Genomic DNA, 22040 nt, shown 5'->3' with positions numbered 1-22040 from the left:
TATAAACAATTAAAGGGATACTTGGGAAGGCATTACAAATGTAAATATATTTTAAATAATAAAACAATCCCACCACCACAGGTATCTACAGGAGAAGAGGGAATTCTCTCCACAGAATGTGAATGCCCATGTGGAGAATGGAAAAGCAGTCATGCGGCTGCATTAGCCATCTTTGCCATCCACAATTTCAGCTGCACTGACACCCCCTGTCAGTGGAAGAAGCCAACGGCAGCTACACGTACGCATTCAGTGGAGGAGCTATTTCCTCCAACCAATAACTCATTTTACCCGCTGACAAGAGAGCCCACCTCCAAAGATCGTGACTGGCTGAGGGACAGACTCGGGGGCAGGTTCTCAGGAATGTCTTGGCTTCTTTCCCCCGAGTCAGAAGAGGAACACTCCAGCTTGGAAACACTTACTGTTCCTGAAATTATCAAATCTGTTGGGCATCAGGGACCTGAGGCAATTGTGGCAAGCATGGCATTGTCTGAGGAGCAACAGAGGGCAATGCAGGTGGCTACACTGGTCAGCGAACCAACCCAATCTGGCATTTGTTCAGGAAAGGAAGGTTGACTGCCAGCAGCTTTGGAGCTGTCCTGAGGTCAAAGCGTGTGACTGCTTCCCTTAATGCCAGGGTGCTAGGGCAACAACAGGCCCTTGATGGTGTTTTGTCTGTACAGTGGGGGACTATGAATGAATGTGAGGGCGTCAGGGCATTCACCACTGCAACCCAGATGCAGGTCCATGAGTCAGGTTTGTGGCTCTCCCAATCAGGAGTGTTGGGGGCATCTCCAGATGGTCTGGTAGGGTATTCCGCTGTGCTGTAGGTAAAGTGTCCCTACGGAGCCAGGGAAATCAAGGGCTTCTGTGTCAGTAAGGAAGGAGAAACATTCAGCCTGCGTGAGGAACATCCTTACTGGCACCAAGTGCAAGGTCAGCTTCACCTCACTGCAAGAGAGACTTGCTACTTTGTGTTCTGGACTACGAAAGACAGTGTCATCATTCCGATAGCCCGAGATGACAATTGGCAGCCTAATCTGTTGGCTCTTGAGGACTTTTTCAAGGCCCACATGCTTCCAAAGCTGGCACTGCCGGAATAATCACCTTTGTCACTGTTGTGGTTATTTTATGAAAAAGATAGAAAAACAAAAAGGCATATTAATTGACTTGTTCTGAGTTCAGAGAGCACTCACTGCTGTTAAAATTAAAAAAAATGTTTAGAGAAAACTCATCTTCAGGATGTTATGGTTCCCCTTTGAAGATCTTTCTTGTAGCTGCTGCGATCGTTCATATGTTCAATGAAAAAGATCATAAATCTATCATTTTCAAATATAGTAATTTTAAGAAATTGTGAATCGTTTTTAATTTACATTTACTCACCTTTGCAATGTTGTGGTTGTTAGAGTGTTAGTTTTCTGACTACAGAGAATAACATTTTTACAAAATAATATTTCTTAATAAAAAAAGGCAGTCCATGCAGAACACTATTGTGGTTTCAAAACAAAATAATACAAAATATCTAAAGATATAACCTTGCACTTTGATAAGTCTCGTGAACATTTTCACTATTTTGACATTTGTATAGATCAAAATTGAACTAAAATAAATAAATGGTAGATTAATCCATATTGAAAATAGGTGTCAGCTGCTACACTAATTATAATAGTTAGATTTCTTAATTAAGATAATATATTACTTTATTGATCCCAATTTGGGAAATGTTTGTGTTGCAGCAGCATAAAAAGAAAATATAAGTTATTATATATACAAAAGTATGTGAGGGATGGAATATTAAATTGAATATAAATGTAAAATGTACATGTGATTTTACGTCCAAGAGAAGCTATGGAGCAGAGAGTTCTCTGCCAGGCAGAGGTTATTTGTTATTAGTTCAATATGTCAAACTGATTTCCCTGACTACAATCTTTAGTTACATGGTGAAACGACAAAATGTAACATCAGCTTACCTCATGGCACGAATCCACTCTCCTTTGGAAAACATTGGCCGGGAAACGATAGAACGAGCACGTTTCATGCGAAGACCTGTGGCTGCAACCCGGAGCAAAGCAAAAAACCATTGCGTAGCTAACTAGTAGCGCTAGCTTTAGCTAACGTTAGCTAACGAAACAAACTGCCGAGTAAACTTGGAAAACACTGGTAATTAATTATTCTATAATTTGTAAAACGACGGTGTTAAAAAAAAAAAATACAGATTCTAATGGTCAGATATATAGATATACAGATACTAGAGATACTACAGATACTAGAGATAGGCAGGTACTAGCTTTCAAGCAGAACACGGGGAAATCAAACTTAGCTGGAGTGTTTACGTGTTCGGCGTAATGACGTACAACGGCCTCGACAATTTCTGTAGTCCTATTCAGCCACTCGGTAACAACCATTGTTTTTCAGACACGTAAACTCTTCAAAAATCACCAGTGGGGTCACTGCTGATGTATTTAATGTCGTAGAACAAAACGTGATTTATCTCTTAAATTTGTGTCAACCACAGACCTTATTTCGAGCTATTTTCCAAAACCCTATGGAGAAAATGCATTGCTTTTTTGACGAAGGAACCGGAAGTGCTAAAAATCCTAACTTACTTCCGGGTTTTAGGTTTAGGTTTTAGGTTTAGGTTGCGGTTCTTTATAAGAACTGGATACAGCGTGGAAGGCGGGGCCTCATTCATTCCTATGAGAGCTGCTCATTGGAGCATGAAGATAAAATGGCCCAACTTTTGAGAGAGCGAAACGTCATAGATTACCCGTCATGCCTGAGAGGTACCCGTATGTGCGCTCATAGAGCATGCGCAACTTTAACCACGCCCCCCAAAATGCTCGTTCACATTAAGCACGTCAATTTGTACACGTAACCTCACCGCGCGTCCATGGTACTGGATTGTTATATGATGGATTTTGATAGTAACGAGGCGGCCGCAGCAGCTAGCGGCTAGCTAGTAATTATGCTAATTTACACATAAATCGTTATGTACTTTTACATTACGCTGATGTAACAGGATCTAGTGATATCCAAGCAACAGAGCTTAATTTAGCATGATACTTGTGTGGGTTGTACAAGAAACCACTTGGTAATATATAAAGGAACAAAATATATATATATTTATATGTTGGTATGTATATTTATGTGTATATATATGTGTATATATTAGGGCTGTCAAGTTAACGCGTTAATAACAAATAAATTAACGCCACTAATTATTTTAACGCGATTAACGCATGTGTATTTTTTTTCCTCGGCCGCCCCGTAGTTTCAGACCGCATCGCAGACCGCATCGCACGCACACACACACACACACACACACACACACACACACACACACACACACACACACACACACACACACACACACACACACACACACACACACACACACACACACACACACACACACACACACACACACACCCCATTTGTATTGAATGAGAGAGGTTCCAGGTTGTTGTGTTTAATATTCATGAGAATGTGTCATTGTTCAAATGATAATAAACATTAGCATAAAGCATATTTGTCCACTCATATGTTGATAAGAGTATTAAAAACTTGAAAAATATTCCTCTAAGGTACATTTAGAACAGATAAAAAATGTGCGATTAATTTGCGATTAATCGCGATTAACTATGGACAATCATGCGATTAATCGCGATTAAATATTTTAATCGACTGACAGCCCTAGTATATATATATATATGTGTGTGTATATATATATATATATATATGTGTATATATTAGGGCTGTCAAGTTAACGCGTTAATAACGCGTTAACGCAAAAAAACAAAATGAACGCCACTAATTATTTTAACGCGATTAACGCATGTGTATTTTTTTTCCTCGGCCGCCCCGTAGTTTCAGAGCGCATCGAGTTTAAAATACCATCTGCTGACAGCCCCGCTCCTGCCGCCCGCTTGTGGCAGACTATAGGCCTACAGCTTTCATGTGCGGAGGTGATTCACAATCAGCTCAGCGGTAGAGAAGACCCTCTCAGCTGGAACGGAGGTTGCGGGTATAGCAAGGTATAGTATGTATATATAAATGTAACTCTTCTTAGAGTGTAAATAATTACCGGACTATGACTGGTAAAATATGTTGAATACAGGAAAAAATAAATCTCTCCAGTCAAAATGTCTAGTACTTTGCCGCTACACACGGTTGCCATGCAGCGCTTATTGTTGTTTAGGCTGGCCATGTGTCGCGAGTGTTGACAGGGGGCGGGGGAGCATGCTCATGAACTGTTAGCGCTGGAACCTCGCAACGGCTGCGGAGCGCATTTGCGCCACATTTGGGCATAAGATGAGGTTTGAGTCTGCGTGATCTGCGTGTAGGGAGGGGCAGCAGCCATATCATTGACTAGAACTAACTAAATCTGATGGATTTGGACATAAACACGAGTGAAGTCCCCAGTGAGATGATAGTGAACTATTCATGAAAAGTTCATGAAATATCAGTGAACCATATTCATGAACAGCTCATAACAAAGTTGATGAACTGTTCATGAAAGTGTCATGAACATTAAATGGCACTAGGGCAGTTCATGAACTACTCATGAAACTCCTGTGCTGGAATGGTTCATGAACAATTCATGGAATATGGTTTTAGGCAGGTTCATGAACAATTCATGAAATGGAGTTTTCAGTGAGTCTGTAGGGATATTCAGTTTTCAACCAAGAACATTTCAAGAATTGTTCATGAACATATCAAGAACTGTTCATAACAACTTCATGAACCATTCATGAACAGTTCATACCCAGTCACTGAATATAATTCAATGGCTGGCTATGAACTGTTCATGTACATGAACTGTTCATGAACCATTGACTGTGGGTCAATTGGCAACCATAGAAAACAACAATTATGTCAATCACAATGGAACTTTACTCAAATTAACAAACAAACAAACATACATGTGGAGCACTACAATTAATCCTATCACTATTTGAAGCAGTTCTTGACACTCAGCTGCGCAAAAAATGTTGTTACGGGTCCCAAAAGCTTGGGTACCACAGCAACAATAAATGATTTCTGTAGAAAACAGAAAAGTGCAGCAGCAATAATTATACACAGGATCCGGTTGATCGTCTGGAATGCTTCTTATTCAAAATTCAAAGTACACAGTTACATTCAAATAGCTGAACTTTACAAACATCACATTTCTCTATTTAAGTTATCTGTCTGTCACAGTCAATTACTGTATCTCAAGGAGAAATTCAACATAGTCAATATAAATTATTACATTACATTGCATTTAGCTGACGCTTTTATCCAAAGCGACTTACAATACGACCAACAAAATACAAACTTGAAGAAAACAGAATCATATAAGTACATCAGGTTTCATAGAGCAAAAACATTTCAAGTGCTGCTCAACTGGCTTTAGGTAAGCCAGTCCATAAGTGCTTTGTTAATAGTTCTATTGCTCGAAGTGGAGTCGAAAGAGATGAGTTTTCAGTCTGCGCCGGAAGGTGTGTAAGCTTTCTGCTGTCCTGATGTCAATGGGAGCTCATTCCACCATCTTGGAGCCAGGATAGCAAACCCACGTGTTTTTGCTGATGGGAACTTGGGTCCCCTTCGCAGCGAGGGTGCAGCGAGCCGTTTGGTTGATGCAGAGCGGAGTGCACGTGCTGGGGTGTACGGTTTAACCATGTCCTGGATGTAGGAAGGGCCAGATCCATTCGCAGCATGGTACGCAAGTACCATTGTCTTGAAGTGGATTCTAGCAGTTACCGGAAGCCAGTGAAGGGAGCGGAGGAGCGGCGTGGTGTGGGAGAATTTAGGAAGGTTGAAGACCAGACGAGCCGCTGCATTCTGGATGAGCTGCAGAGGTCGGATGGCACATGCAGGTAGACCAGCCAGGAGGGAGTTGCAGTAGTTTAGGCGTGAGATGATGAGAGCCTGGACCAGAACCTGCGTCGCTTTCTGGGTCAGCTGGGGACGCATCCTCCTGATGTTGTAAAGCGTGTATCTGCAGCAGCGGGTTGTAGCAGCGATGTTTGCAGTGAAGGACAGGTTGTTATCTATAAACACATAACGCTATCAAATAATACTTTCTATCAATATATCTATCTTTACCAAATATAACATATTATGGAGATCACGAAAATACACTGTCAATGTTAATAAACAAAAAACAAGGCAATGTGCCTGCAAGACTGCACTCAGGTAAACAAAACATATTACCCGTGCGCAGCAGCTAACCTGCCTGCGAGCCTTCGCTCAGGTCACATTTACCCAGGCGCGGCTGAAGCCCGCGAAAATGGCATCTATTGTTGCCGACAGTTTAGTATTTTTAAAATACCGTTACTATGTCAAACATGCTCAAAACCTTCTGACACACTCTCCTAAACATCTCCAACATCATATCTAATTCACACAAGTTAACATCGATCATTTTCATTATGTACTGACCTGTAGAAAACAGAAAAGTGGAGCAGCAATAATTATACACAGGATCCGGTTGATCGTCTGGATTGCTTCTGAGGAGGGGGCGGAAGTGTCCCCCCTAAAATAACCCAGATGTCACCGCTCACCTGCCAAAGGTTCCACCTTGGCGCTACTTACTCGTACTGCTTCTCAAACAGTACAGATAAACCATAAAATGATATGAATGTCACCAAAATAAATACAGATAATGTTCAGTTTCAAATTCACTATTGTTTTGTTTTAAGATTAAAAGTTTTAAAAAAGAAAGAAATGTTCAAATAGTAGATGAATAGTGGTCCACAGAGGTCTTTAAAAACATCACACTGATCATCAAAAGTTCATAAAATGCTCATGAATATTCCAAAATATTCTGAACTTGCCACAATCATCCAAAATTCATGAAATGCTCATAGTCATGAAAAGTTCATGAAATACTCATGCAAACTTTTTGGGGTTTTAATTATAATGTTGTGATTGGCTGGATCATGAAAAGTTCATAAATTGCTCATAAAAGTCTGTCATGAGCAAAACAGGAACTTTATATGAATGAACAATGTTCATACAAATTTCATGAACTGCTCTTTAAAATGGTTCATGAGCATTTTAAGAATTTTGGTTCATGAACATGACAAGTGAACATATAATGAGTTGTTCATGAATGTTTCATGAGTGCTCATGAACAGCTCATAAAGTCATGAACTCCATCTCGCAGGGGTATAACCGGACGTGAGAGAGAGAGATCAGCACCTGCAGCTCTGCCCCGCTGTGAGGGACCGGTGAGCGGAGCAAAACACACCTTTAGACGTCACCTAACACATTTAGCTATGGCACTGTCGTATACATTGAATTATTCAATTTGATAATCAACTTAGGCATCACTCTTGACCTGACTTTATGCAGGTAGCCAGACACTGGGACATTGTACGAAAAGTCAGCACACAACATGATTGCAGCGTCCAGGCAGCTCCCGTTCGAGCCTTGAGTTGCACATAGCTCCAACGATCCATCACACACACACACACACACACACACACACACACACACACACACACACACACACACACACACACACACACACACACACACACACACACACACACACACACACACACACACACACCATTTGTATTGTATTATTGTATGAGAGAGGTTCCAGGTTGAATTGAGGTGAATATTTGTAATGTTCAGAGGTTGTTGTGTTTAATATTCATGAGAATATTTGTCATTGTTCAAATGATAATAAACATTAGCATAAAGCATATGTGTCCACTCATATGTTGATAAGAGTATTAAAAACTTGAAAAATATTCCTCAAAGGTACATTTAGAACAGATCAAAAATGTGCGATTAATTTGCGATTAATCGCGATTAACTATGGACAATCATGCGATTAAATATTTTAATCGACTGACAGCCCTAGTATATATGTGTATATATATATATATGTATATATATATGTATATGTATATACAGTGGGGCAAAAAAGTATTTAGTCAGCCACCAATTGTGCAAGTTCTCCCACTTAAAAAGATGAGCGAGGCCTGTAATTTTCATCCTAGGTACACTTCAACTATGAGAGACAGAATGAGAAAAGAAAATCCAGAAAATCACATTGTCTGATTTTTAAAGAATTTATTTGCAAATTATGGTGGAAAATAAGTCAATAACAAAAGTTCATCTCAATACTTTCCATACTCTTTGTTGGCAATGACAGAGGTCAAACGTTTTCCGTAAATCTTCACAAGGTTTTCACACACTGTTGCTGGTATTTTGGCCCATTCCTCCATGCAGATCTCCTCTAGAGCAGTGATGTATTGGGGCTGTCGCTGGGCAACACAGACTTTCAACTCCCTCCAAAGATTTTCTATGGGGTTGAGATCTGGAGACTGGCTAGGCCACTCCAGGACCTTGAAATGCTTCTTACGAAGCCACTCATTCGTTGCCCGGGCGGTGTGTTTGGGATCATTGTCATTCTGAAAGACCCAGCCACGTTTCATCTTCAATGCCCTTGCTGATGGAAGGAGGTTGTCACTCAAAATCTCACGATACATGGCCCCATTCATTCTTTCCTTTACACGGATCAGTCGTCCTGGTCCCTTTGCAGAAACACAGCCCCAAAGCATGATGTTTCCACCCCCAGGTATGGTGTTCTTTGGATGCAACTCAGCATTCTTTCTCCTCCAAACACGTCTAGTTGAGTTTTTACCAAAAAGTTCTATTGTGGTTTCATCTGACCATATGACATTCTCCCAATCCTCTTCTGGATCATCTAAATGGTCTCTAGAAAACTTCAGACGGGCCTGGACCAGGGTTTCCGTTAGCCGGTAATTACCGTTTTTTAGCTGGTAAAATTTATAAAAAACCGGTAAATTCAAAACCTGACGGTCAAAATGTCTGGTAATAATTAGGGAGGCTCCGATCGATCGGCCGCCGGTCATTATCGGCCGATATTCACTCTTAATAGTTTGATCGGTGCTCTCTATAAAGGCCATCAGGAGAGCTGGATCTGATCGATATGGACATAAACGCGAGTGAAGTGTAACCGGACGCGAGAGAGAGCTCAGATCAGCTGCTGAGTCTGACCGAGACACGCAGCTCTGCAGGATCACCTGAAGCCCCGCCCTCTGTTTAGCGAGCTGCAGGAGCTGCATGAGAAACTGACGTGCTGTCAGGAGAGAGAGGGAGGGAGAGGGGAAAAGAGAGGCTCCGTTTCTCCCGTGTTATTATTCAAAGTTGATGTAAACTTCTGAATAATGTACGTTATCTACTACAAGTAGTTTGTTTGAATGTAATAATTATGTTGTTTGTTGTTTGTGGAATCATTTATTGAAAAATGAATCTGAATTTTTCGATCTGTTACGATTATAAACTGAAGCAATATAAAAATGAGCCCTGTGAACTGAGTTTTAAACTGAAGCATATCTGCTCATAGTCCGGTAATTACCTGCTAACGGAAACTCTGCTACACAACTATTATTATTATTATTGAAATATGACCGGTAAGTTTCAAATTAGTCCGGTAAAATAAATTCTGCCCGGACATTTGACCGGCGAGAAAAAATCCTAGCGGAAACCCTGGCCTGGACATGTACTGGCTTAAGCAGGGGGACACGTCTGGCACTGCAGGATTTGAGTCCCTGGCGGCGTAGTGTGTTACTGATGGTAGCCTTTGTTACTTTGGTCCCAGCTCTCTGCAGGTCATTGACTCGGTCCCCCCGTGTAGTTCTGGGATTTTTGCACACCGTTCTTGTGATCATGATATGTATATGCATGTATATATATTAGGGCTGTCAAGTTAACGCGTTAATAACGCGTTAACGCAAAAAGAAATTAACGCCACTAATTATTTTAACTCGATTAACGCATGTGTATTTTTTTTCCTCGGCCGCCCCGTAGTTTCAGAGCGCATCGAGTTTAAAATACCACCTACAAGCTGATGCTGACAGCCCCACTCCTGCTGTCCGCTTGTGGCAGACCACACTTCCACGCTCACCGGCAGGCACCGACTGGCCATCGGGAGGACCGGGAGGGTGTGTGTTTGTGTGGCGCGAGTGAGCAAGAGAGAGACCGTACGTGCATTGTTGTTGTTAGCATCGGGTGCTAGCTAGCTGCGCTAACGGATATAAGGAGCTGTTTAAATGAAAACAGAGGAGCGCTCTATCCACACAACTGCACCGAGCACTTGACTTTATGCAGGAAGTCAGACAGTGGGACATTGTAGGAGAAGTCAGCACACTCATGATTGCAACAACATGATCGCAGCGTCCAGGCAGCTCCCGTTCGAGCATATGCCTTGAGTTGCACATAGCTCCAACGATCCAACACACACACGCGCACGCGCACACACCATTTGTATTGTATGAGAGAGGTTCCAGGTTGAATTGAGGCGAATATTTGTAATGTTCAGAGGTTGTTGTGTTTAATATTCATGAGAATATTTGTCATTGTTCAAATGATAATAAACATTAGCATAAAGCATATTTGTCCACTCATATGTTGATAAGAGTATTAAAAACTTGAAAAATATTCCTCTAAGGTACATTTAGAACAGATAAAAAATGTGCGATTAATCGCGATTAACTATGGACAATCATGCGATTAATCGCGATTAAATATTTTAATCGACTGACAGCCCTAATATATATGTATATATATGTATGTATATATATATATATGTGTGTGTATATATATGTATATATATATATGTATATATTAGTGCTGTCAAAACTATCGCGTTAACGGCGGTAATTAATTTTTTGAATTAATTGCGTTAAAATATTTAACGCATTTAACGCATGTGCAGAATGGCCCGCCCCATACGTGCCACCAGTGGCAGCGCCAGGGTATGGCTGGGGTAGGCTACACCCATACCAAGAAATGGCTTAGCCCCACCATGAAAAATAATGTTAAAGTAAGCAAAATAAAGTCTGCCAACTCGCGCGGAGTAAATTGCACAGACAGCAGTTAGTAAGATTGATTTCAGTAGCCACGGTTTTGAACACTTTTGTCACGTAGTGATCGTCTTCTCAATAGAACATCTTTGATAACGGCGTGGTGTTGTTGCAGGAAGTACCGACGGAGAATACTCTTGCTGTAGTACAGGGCAGAGCCATATACAAGTAATAATATGGCTCTGGTACAGGGGTGCACATAACTGGTACGCAGGTTATGTGCGTAATCTGAAATGCGTACCGTCACTTGTGTCACAAAGCGCATTTGCGTACCGACGTACTTGTGAAGCTTTTCCAGAAGGCGGTTAGATCACCGGACGACAGAGTCGGTCTCCGTGTGCACAGACAGGGCTGCTGTTAACGTCGGTCTGTACAACGGAACTGTGCCAAAACTACGCCAACCGGCTGCGGAGGGAGACTCCCCCCATCACGCTAAAACAGCTGATCACAACGTTCACGCTCTGTGGTCACGAAGTACTGCACTAGCCCCCCCCCCCCTCTGTCGACTTTCCTGAAGTACTCCCCCGTTGATAGAAATCAACACGTAATGAATTAAGACCCCACGGTTTGATAATTGATAGGTGTGTGGGTTGTCTTTCATTTTGACATGCAGAACATTTTTATAATAAACATACATACACGCCTGCTTTCATTTATCTTTCCATTCCCACAACAATATACATAAATAAATGGCATATTTTGGACATAGTTCGAATGGTGATTAATCATGATTAATTCATTTTTAAACTGTTATTAATCTGATTAAAAATTTTAATCGTTTGACAGCCCTAGTATATATATAAGTATGTATACATATGTATACGTACATTTATTTGTTTAAGCTTTAACTGACATTTTTACAAATAAAAAATATACATGCAATACAAATGATTTGCACAATAGCTGTGCTTTATTTTAACTGAGCTATGCCTGTGGCAAGCTATTAACAGTGCCATGTCTTTTTATTTTTTAGTGTAGTGGAGCATCACTTTAGAGAGTTTACTGCGATCCATCTTTGGTGTTATGAAGTGACTGAGCTCGTGAACTGTCTACGGGAGGGCGGGGGGAGCCTCACTGCGGGGAAACTGTGGACCTTTGTCGCCGCAATTTACATGATGCCGTTTAAACAAATTAAGGGCGGTGTCAGCTGTCAACGGCCCGCTGACGACCGGCCGTTCTGTGATTCTCCAGAACACACAGATGGCCAGTCCTCCCTTACCCTGGCTGTATTCTACCGGGTCACCGTGGCGCAGACGGACCCGCGGCACAGACGGACCCGCGGTGCAGATGGACCCGGTGGAATACAGGGTCTACCGCGTTTAGAACCATTAAGCAGAACCGAAATTGTGTATTTTGTATAGGTACCCGGTACCCGGCATTTTCTTATCGGTTCTCATCTGGAACCGAATTTCGGTTCCCAACCCTACCCTTGATGGCTTCTCTGTTGAGTTTGTCGATACATACAAATATCTGGGCTTTTGGTTGGATAGAAATCTAAACTTTAAACATCACATTGAAGTTCTAACTAAGAAATTGAAATTCACTCTTGGCTTCCTTTACAGACTTAAATGTTGTTTTTCAACGTCTTCCCGTAAAAGGTTGGTCTCTGGCTTATTCCTGTCCCAGCTTGACTACGGGGGTACAATTTATAAATGTTCCTGTCCCACTGTTTTGGCCAAACTTGACCCACTCTACCATGCTGCACAGCGATATATATCAAATGCACCCTATAGGACTGCAAACTGTATAGCCGAACTGGATGGTCCTCACTTAGTATGCGTAGGATGCAGCATTGTTTTTTATTAATGTATAAAGCCATTTTAGGTAAGCTTCCACTGTATATGTGTGCCAGATTTGCTCCAGTTTGTGACTCTTACAACCTCAGAACCAGTGCCTGGACACGGTTCCAGGTCCTGCTGACTGAGGCTGGAAAAATTAGGCTTTTTTTATTATGGTCCGTGGTCTTGGAATGACTCAAACTGATGGCACTTGTCCCAATAGCCTGTTTTAAATTGAAGTTGTCTGAGGCCCTTACCACCAGCTGCTTTTGCAGTAATAAGTAGTGCACCTTTCTTACTGTCCCAAATGTGCACAATGTAGTGACTGCTTTTCGTCTTTTGTTTACTTGGTTGTGTTCTCTGTATTTGATATGTCCGTGTTATGTGTAGAATGTGTAACGTTGCTGCCTTCTTGGCCAGGTCAGCATTGCCCACTGTTAGGATTTATACACTCCAGGGACCACTTTAGAAAGGGAAATAACCCTTTGTAATCCAAACAGAGGGCTGAAACAGAGCCATTTTCAAACTGTTCTTTCTTACTGTGGACATACTTAGATAACGTACAGGTTTAGTTGAATAATTGAAGTCCAGCTCTGTAAGGCGGTGGTGGCAAAGTCCATAGGGACTTGGCAACTGGAAGGTCACCAGTTCAAGTCCCGGAAGGACTCAAGGCACTGCTCCCTGGGCGCCGTACATAATGGCAGCCCACTGCTCCTAACACTAGGATGGGTCAAATGCAGAGACCTTGTCCGGCAGTGGCTCAGTCAGTAGGGGCTCCAGTTCACTCTGGAGTGAGCTGTAGGGTCTCCGGTTCAAGTCCCCGACCAGACTTAAGGTATGGAGTGTGGACTGCTTCTTGGAGAGGTCCCAGTTCACCTCCTGGGCTCTGCCGTGGTGCCCTTGAGCAAGGCACCGGACAATCGCTGAAACTCCAGTGAACATTTCTCAGAACAACAGCAGCGGTGGACTATGTTGGAGCTGTGCTCATGTTGCTATTCCACCCTTATACTTTTCTCCAGAGTAACGTGGCTATAAGGATGCCTCTGTAAATCAGAGCAGTTTAATTGACATTGTTTGGCGACATACTGCCGTAGATAAAGGATTGTATATTATGAGGTTTCTCTTGTCTTACATGGAAAATGTTAGCCTAGCCCTAAAGCCAGTCTGACTAATCAATAACAAGATTTAGAGCCAACAAAATAAATAATAGATGAATTGTTTATGGCGTGTTTAATGGAAGAACGCATTACATGTTATATAAAACTCCACTTTGCAGAACATTAATCAGGCATACTTATGGCATATTCCTTATTCACCAAAAGCTTTGAATGAGATACTTGTTGCTCCCACAATGATAGAAAATAGGTTGTAATCACAAGTATGTTCAATAATAAATTATAGTTCACACGTTGATATATTATTTGCAGTTCAGCCTCCGACGTTGTGCCGATGCCGCTACAGTAAAACATGAAAAGCCTCAGTGGAAAAGGGAGATATAGAATAGTAACTGCTCCACCTTTATTCACTGTGCTGCTCGTGCCCCTCTTGTTTCAGATGTGTTCTCCTCATTGTTTTCCTGCAGACTCTGGAGTGTGTGAGGGCGTGGTGTGTGAGGGTGTGGTGTTGACCAGCGACTCAGAGAGCGAGATCTTCTGTGACTCAGTTGACTCTGTGGAGCAGCTCAGCAACATCAAGGTATGAAGCAGCTGAGGCAGTGAACAGAGCAAACTCATAGTGTTGCAGAGTGATTCAAAGTTTCACTATCTGTAAATATAAAAATAAGAACATATACAATATTTCACATTTTGTGTTTACAGTTGACCGTTGTGAAGACCAATGGTTTTCCCAATGGCCACGTGTCCTCTGAGTCGTGTCCTGTTCAGAGCCTTCAGCTGGAAGGCCGTCTGGAGGTGAGGCAGGTGGGGGCGGGGCAGGGTGGAGAGGGGGCGGAGGACGGGAAGGGCCCCCAGCGGAGGAGCAGAGACACAGGAAGGGAAGCTCCACACCACAGCTGGAGAGAACGTAAGCAAACAACAGGGTTTACAGCATATTTAAAGGGGACCTATCATGCACAATGCACTCTTGTAGGTCTTTTATACATGAATACGTGTCCCCGGTGTGTCATTTTACTCAATGAACTACTGGCTACATTTCTCTGTGTTGGCATTCTCTGTTGAATGGAATGGAATGGCTGCCATACATGTAGATTGAGATTTAAGAAACATGTGGAGTGGTCGTCTCTTAATGTTTTCTGAGCTGTATAAAATGGTTGTAACTGTGCATGTCTGGCAAATAGGCACTAGACTTATCACTGGTGTGGATATCAGATCATTGTGGAAGTTGTTAGAACAGAGAATCCTCTTTGATTATGAGTGTGAAAGTAGTATTTCTGAAGTATTTATTTAAAGTCTTTTAATTTAGTCAATATCTCTGCATCACTAGAAACTTATTTTTCTCCCCCCCCCACCTTCCTCTCTGTGTTATTTTACTGATGGATGAGCTTCATATATTCTGTTCTGCTGTGTAGGTGGTGTTCCCCAGGGCAGTCCCAGGAGGGGGGTGGAAGGGGGGGGAGGAGGTGCCGGCCGCGGCGGCGCCAGCCGAGGCGGCGGGGACGGCTCTGAGGGGGGGGTGGAGAGGCTGCACGAGGCCCAGCTGCAGCAGCAGATCGTGCTGGCGCTGCGCCGGCTGAGGGAGGACATGAGGAGCGTGATGGAGCGGCTGGAGGCGGTGGAGCGGCTCGCTGCCACACATGTAAGATCGGTGTCATGGTGCAGAGCCCATCTCTGCCCTGCGCTACTTGTGCAGGTCTGACCCCCGCCAGTTCACACCATCATGTGTGAACTGACGGGGCTCCTATAGAGATAACCACGCTGCTGCTTTGATCATGTTGCAAGTTCCAGATACTCTGGGAAACACACAGCTCTGTGTCTGGGTTCATAACCCACATCATTCTCTGAGACACACACCAAGCTCTCTGTCTCTTGTCTGTCTGGTTTACTACAGTGGAATGACCAAAAATAGGCATAATTAGTCATTAATATGTTTGCAATAAACGCTTCAAAAGAATGGCGAAATAACTAAATAATGATACCTATTAGTAGGAACCCTGAATTAATGATTTGTTTTCGAATGGAGAATGATCATCTTGTCATTTTAAAAAGCTTTGCTGATCTGAGCTGATAAATAGATTTCTAAGTTAAGCTTTGACTAATAATAAACCTAGCACAATATCTCATATCAGTATTTAGACTGGAGCAGCTGGAGGTCCTTCTGCCCGTGGTCATGCTGTCCTCTGGAGAAGGACATGGTTGGACATTCTGGCAGAAATTCAAGCACAGATTATTTCCAATGTTGTGTTTGAATGAATGTGAATGTGTTCCCTGAGGCTCACGGCTGTGTGTGTTGCAGGCTCAGGGGTCAGAGTGGAGAACGTGCGCACAGTGTGCCGCCGCAGCTGCAAAACGGCAGGTAAGAGAGAAGCAGCATATTCAAAACAAGATAAATGATATACTGTATATGCCATTTTATTTTTGTCAATACCCCTTTACGAAAGAGTTTAAAATACAGTTGTCAAAATACAATTAATCAAATTAATAACAGAATAGAAAATAAGCCTTTATTGTCATTTATTGTACAATGAAAGACAAGAGCTTCTTCTTTTTAAGGTGCCATCAACAATCTAGACTTGGGGCAGCGTGGCTCCATCGGCCTACAGACACCATCAATTAGTTTCACTGAATCTATGTAGAAATATATGCAACTCCTTTAAGAGCACCTCAAGTATGTTCAGTTTCTTAGACATTTCAGGTGAACGTATTACTTCAAAGTCTCAGAGAATACATTGATGTTGTTTTTTCATAAATGAACCAGTCGAACCTCAGAGTTCAGAGGTGTTTTGCTTATGAATCTAATCTCCTTTTCCTCAGACTATTGTTTTTAGGGTTAGGGTGGGAGAGGAACTGGGAACACAGGGATTTTAGCCTTGCTAAATTGACATGCACAACACCTCTAGAATACACTACAGGAGAGAGAGAACCAGAAAAAGCAGAACACATAAGGTTTAATACCCTTTGGTACCCACTGTCCCCCCAGGAGGAGCGGTGGGGGCTGTTTGACGTGTCGGGGCAGACCGTGCTCCTCTTCCTGCTGTGGCCCTTCGTGGCTCAGGGGCTGGTCTACCTGCTGAGGAGGGCCCAGAGGAGGGGCCGCATATCTTCATGAAGGATGCTGAGGAACACTCTGAACCACTCACCTGTAGTTACCATCAGTGGGGAGGCTTCCTTTGTACAGCAAGATGGAATCCATGAGGGCAGGAGGGTGTGGCCTCTCTCCGATGGAGAGAGATTAACGTGGTTGTGTCGTTCACCTCAGGATCAAAGTCCTCTCACTCACTGCAGCACATACATCTTTATTTAAATGATTCAGGAGGAATCAGCTGGCTGTTGTTGGGCAGCAGGGGGCGGAAACACAGGATACTAATCATGAGACAGAATAAAGACTTGATTTATTTTGTTAAATTAGTCAGACATGATGTACCGTCACCTTTTGCTACCTTAGATCAATGTTTTCAAGAATTAACAGAATATAAAAAAACAGCCAAAGTATCTGATGATTATCAGGACATCTGTAGATCGACTGCTTCCATTTAAAGGCAGTCACACAGGATTCATAATGTCAATATCTCTGATGATTGGTGGGGAGCACGCAGATTTATTCTGTCAGATCTGACTTTCAGACACTCAGAAATATCCTCTTCCATTCTCCTCTCTCCCATGTGCTTACTGTACCTTCATTCCATGTAGAATACAAGTGTTATCGCCGCCACACTTATTGTGTATCTAATTCAGTAATTCCAACATCATTGTTAACATTATCAGATTAATGTGTAACCTCTGAAATGATAAAACACAGAAATGACTAATGTAGCTGAAACCATTGTCACCAAATGATGGAAGAACTGTTTTTAAAACCTCCCTGTAATGAATGTCCATGTCAAAATGTATAATACTTATGCATGAGTTGACATTAAAATATATATTGATTAAAATGTTATGTTGTGTGGAGTCATTATCTAAGGAGTCATTACACATTTTACATTTAATCACAAAGTGAAATGGCAGTAAGCTGCTGGTTAGATGGAGTAGATACAACCAACATGGTTCTATCGTTTTATTCATTTAAAGGTGGGGTAGGTAATTTTGGATAAACCAGTTCGAGTGCACTAGAATTTGAAAATACACAACTGGAAAAAATCGGCCACTTTCTTACATACCTCATTCACACCAACGCAACTCCTGTTCAAGCTCTGTGCTAGAGCTTCTCAGGTTCAGAACCGGTTCTTCGGTTTAGCTCCGGCTCTTTTCACACCGCCCAGAGTCCGACTGGTGCTGCGTCATTGCATCATCGTTTGCGCCATGACGTAACCGTTTGCATGCCTGCTTCATAAAGCCAAACTGCGCGGAAACCCCTCACAGCTGACACCGACAACAACAACAATGGCCGATTGTGCTCCAGCTTCCTCTGTACCTCTTCAGAAGACCAGGTTCCCAGCAGGTAGCTGGTCTCTTCAGTGGACCACTGCTGCGTGTTAAGTCTCTCCATCGTTGTGTACAAACTGGATAAGACGCAGGCTTTTTGTTGTTGTTCAGGAGTTGATATATACATACATATACATATCAGTGGCGAACCGTGACTTTTATACCTAGGCCCTCTGACCCCCCTTCCCTCGAAAAAAAAGAAGAGTTACCACAGCGTATACTTCAGCAGAATATCAAAACAGCGACCCGGGGTGCAAAACGCATCAATGACAGCGACCCTCTACCACACAGAACAACACCATTTATATAAACACCTATCATGACAGGGCACCCACAGCCAAGTAACAATTACAAATGAATGAAGTCGGCACGGCGGCCCACATTGAAAATGACTTAGGCCTACCTTTGATGATAAATCACTGAAACACAAAGTCCATCCTCCTGTCCTTTTGGATGAAGCACTTGATGGCGGGGTCATGCAGCTGATCCTTTGCCACTCCAGTTAATCATTGGAACTCAATCTTGAAAATGACTCGGTTAATAATTTAGCAACGATGTCATCACTGAAGTGAGCCATCATGAACGAACTTATGCTAATCATAAATCTATCCATTATAAATCTATCCATTAGATTTATGATTCGAAAATAATAAAAGTAGGGTCGACATGTGTATATTATCTGGCTGAACAAAACGTGCATTTATCTAACAGGTTCGTTTTCCACAGACCTTATTTCCAGCTATTTTCCAAAATCCTATGGAGAAATCCCATTGCTTTCTGTCGAGGGATCCCGAGCGCGGCTTACTTCCGGGTTTTAGGACGCGTCACTGCACCACTTGCATTTCGCACAGCAGGCGGAACTTGTCATAAAGTCCGCGAAAATAAAGCCCACCTATAGAGAACCGCAGTGACGCGTCCTAAAACCCGGATGTAAACTTCTTCCGGTTCCTTCGTCAAAAACGCAAAGCAATTTCTCCATAGGATTTTGGAAAATAGCTCGAAATAAGGTCTGTGGTTGACACACATTTAAGAGAAGGATCACGTTTTGTTCAGCCGGATAATCTCCACATGTCTCTCCTACTTTTATAATTTTTGAATCATAAATCTAGTCGCCAAAAGCGAAATGCTAACGTTATGCTATAAACGAACTACAAGCCAGTACAGCAGCAGGGTCGCACGACTTCAACGTCACGCCAACTTAAGATCGTTTCAACTGACTTGCACTGAAACTGCACTTTGAACACTTTAAATATATTAACATTTTAAACTGTATACCCCGTTTATCTAGGCCCTTTTTGTTTTGTGTTATGTATACCACGTTTATCTAGGCCCTTTTTGTTTTGTTTTATGTATACATGTCACAATGTGGGAAACGATATTTCTGGATGTATAACACATGTAGAATTTGTTTACAATAAAGCTGACTTTGACTTCCGCGTGCTTGCATATTTTAACAAAGCTTTTCATTTTAGCCACACTGAATTTAACTAGAAGTCATGGCTGTGTCAATTACCAGTCTGATATCGTTTTACAAAGATGACAAGAAGAATGGAGATAGAGGAGAGAACCACTACAAGTCAGGACACGTACAACAGTGCAGCCTAGATGAAGGTGTGCTTACCGGTGTTGTCAGGGCTAGCATGAGGGAGAAGGTTTATAGAGTGTCGGTGAGTAGTTATAGCAAGAGTACCGTTAACCTAGAGTTAATTTATTCACATTAATTCCCATCAACAAATCCATTTTATGTGTCACATGAAATCTTTATTAGGCAAGGCAAGTTTATTTATATAGCACTTTTCAACACATGGCAATTCAAAGTGCTTTACAAAAAATGAAAGACATTAAGAAATGGCATTTAAAATCAGTCATTAAAAAGAAAAGCTAATAAAATAAACATTAAAAGAAAAAATACATGGATAAAAGTTACAGTGCAGTCTAAGATGTGAATAGTTCAATTAAAAGCAGCGGCAAAAAGAAAAGTCTTCTTGCTGGATTTAAAAGTAGTCAGAGTTGCAGCGGACCTGCAGGTTTCTGGGAGTTTGTTCCAGATGTTTGGAGCATAATAACTGAACGCTGTTTCTCCATGTTTAGTTCTGACTCTGGGGACAGAAAGCTGACCCGTCCCTGAAGACCTGAGAGATCGGGATGGTTCATCATTTAGCAGGAGGTCAGAAATGTATTTTGGGCCTAAACCATTCAGTGCTTTATAAACCAGCAGCAGTATTTTGAAATCTATTCTTTGACACACAGGAAGCCAGTGTAAAGACTTCAGAACAGGAGTGATGTGATCCACTTTCTTAGTGTTAGTGAGACCTGTGAAGACACCATTGCAGTAGACCAGTCTACTGAAGATAACGGGACAAGGTTTTCCAAATCCTGCTGTGACATTAGTCTTTTAATCCTAGATATATTCTTTAGGTGATAGTAGGCTGATTTAGTAACTGTTTTAATGTGACTGTTGAAACTCAGGTCAGAGTCCATGACTACACCTAGATTTCTGGCTTTATCTGTTGGTTTGAACATTGCAGACTGAAGCTCAGCGCTAACTTTTATACGTTCTGCCTTGGCTCCAAAAACCATTACCTCAGTTTTATCTTTGTTTAATTGGAGAAAGTTCTGACACATCCAGTCATTGATGTGTTCAATGCACTTACTCAGTGTTTGAAATGGAGCATAGTCTCCTGGTGAAATGGTTAGGTAAATGTGTGTGTCATCTGCATAGCTATGGTAACTTATTTTGTTGTTCTTCATTATCTGAGCCAGTGGTAGCATGTAGACGTTAAAGAGAAGAGGCCCCAAGATTACAAATTTTACACACCAGAAAACACAGAAATATCCATGAAATAAACATACAGTAGGCTATAATTGGGAAGGCATTACAAATGTAAATATATTTTAAATAATAAAACAATCCCACCACCACAGGTATCTACAGGAGAAGAGGGAATTCTCTCCACAGAATGTGAATGCCCAGGTGGAGAATGGAAATGCAGTCATGCGGCTGCATTAGCCATCTTTGCCATCCACACTTTCAGCTGCACTGACGTGACACCCCCTGTCAGTGGAAGAAGCCAAAGGCAGCTAAACGTACGCATTCAGTGGAGGAGCTATTTCCTCCAACCAATAACTCATTCAACCCGCTGACAAGAGAGCCCACCTCCGAAGATCGTGACTGGCTGAGAGACAGACTCGGGGGCAGGTTCTCAGGAATGTCTTGGCTTCTCTCCCCCGAGCCAGAAGAGGAACACTACAGCTTGGAAACACTTACTGTTCCTGAAATTCTCAAATCTGTTGGGCATCAGGGGCCTGAGGCAATTGTGGCAAGCATGGCATTGTCTGAGGAGCAACAGAGGGCAATTCAGGTGGCTACACTGGTCAGCGAACCAACCCAAACTGGCATTTGTTCAGGAAAGGAAGGTTGACTGCCAGCAACTTTGGAGCTGTCCTGAGGTCAAAGCGTGTGACTGCTTCCCTTATTGCCAGGGTGCTAGGGCAACAACAGACCCTTGGTGGTGTTTTGTCTGTACAGTGGGGGACTATGAATGAATGTGAGGGCGTCAGGGCATTCACCACTGCAACCCAGATGCAGGTCCATGAGTCAGGTTTGTGGCTCTCCCAATCAGGAGTGTTGGGGGCATCTCCAGATGGTCTGGTAGGGTCTCCCTCTGTGCTGGAGGTAAAGTGTCCCTACGGAGCCAGGGAAATGACAATTAGTGAAGCATTGCAAGTCAAGGGCTTCTGTGTCAGTAAGGAGGGAGAAACATTCAGCCTGCGTGAGGAGCATCCTTACTGGCACCAAGTGCAAGGTCAGCTTCACCTCACTGCAAGAAAGAAGA

The 22040-nt window shown here is 42.4% G+C and overlaps 1 protein-coding gene across 2 annotated transcripts in view; it reads left to right on the top strand.

Moving 5' to 3' along the window:
• acbd4 (acyl-CoA binding domain containing 4) overlaps positions 1-17717 on the top strand; it is a 48963-nt gene extending 31246 nt beyond the window's left edge. For both annotated transcript variants that reach the window (XM_034107654.2, XM_034107653.2), the window contains 5 exons: positions 14247-14359; positions 14482-14686; positions 15192-15418; positions 16076-16135; positions 16760-17717. In XM_034107654.2, coding sequence (XP_033963545.1) covers positions 14247-14359; positions 14482-14686; positions 15192-15418; positions 16076-16135; positions 16760-16888 — 734 coding nt within the window. In that variant the 3' untranslated portion in view covers positions 16889-17717. The remainder of the gene's footprint in view (positions 1-14246; positions 14360-14481; positions 14687-15191; positions 15419-16075; positions 16136-16759) is intronic.
• Positions 17718-22040: the final 4323 nt, after the last annotated feature.

The sequence above is a fragment of the Pseudochaenichthys georgianus genome, chromosome 19 (assembly GCF_902827115.2).
Source record: "Pseudochaenichthys georgianus chromosome 19, fPseGeo1.2, whole genome shotgun sequence".
In the NCBI taxonomy this organism is placed as follows: domain Eukaryota; kingdom Metazoa; phylum Chordata; class Actinopteri; order Perciformes; family Channichthyidae; genus Pseudochaenichthys; species Pseudochaenichthys georgianus.
Note: the sequence above shows the minus strand (reverse complement) of the source record. Positions and strands in the feature narration are given on the sequence as shown.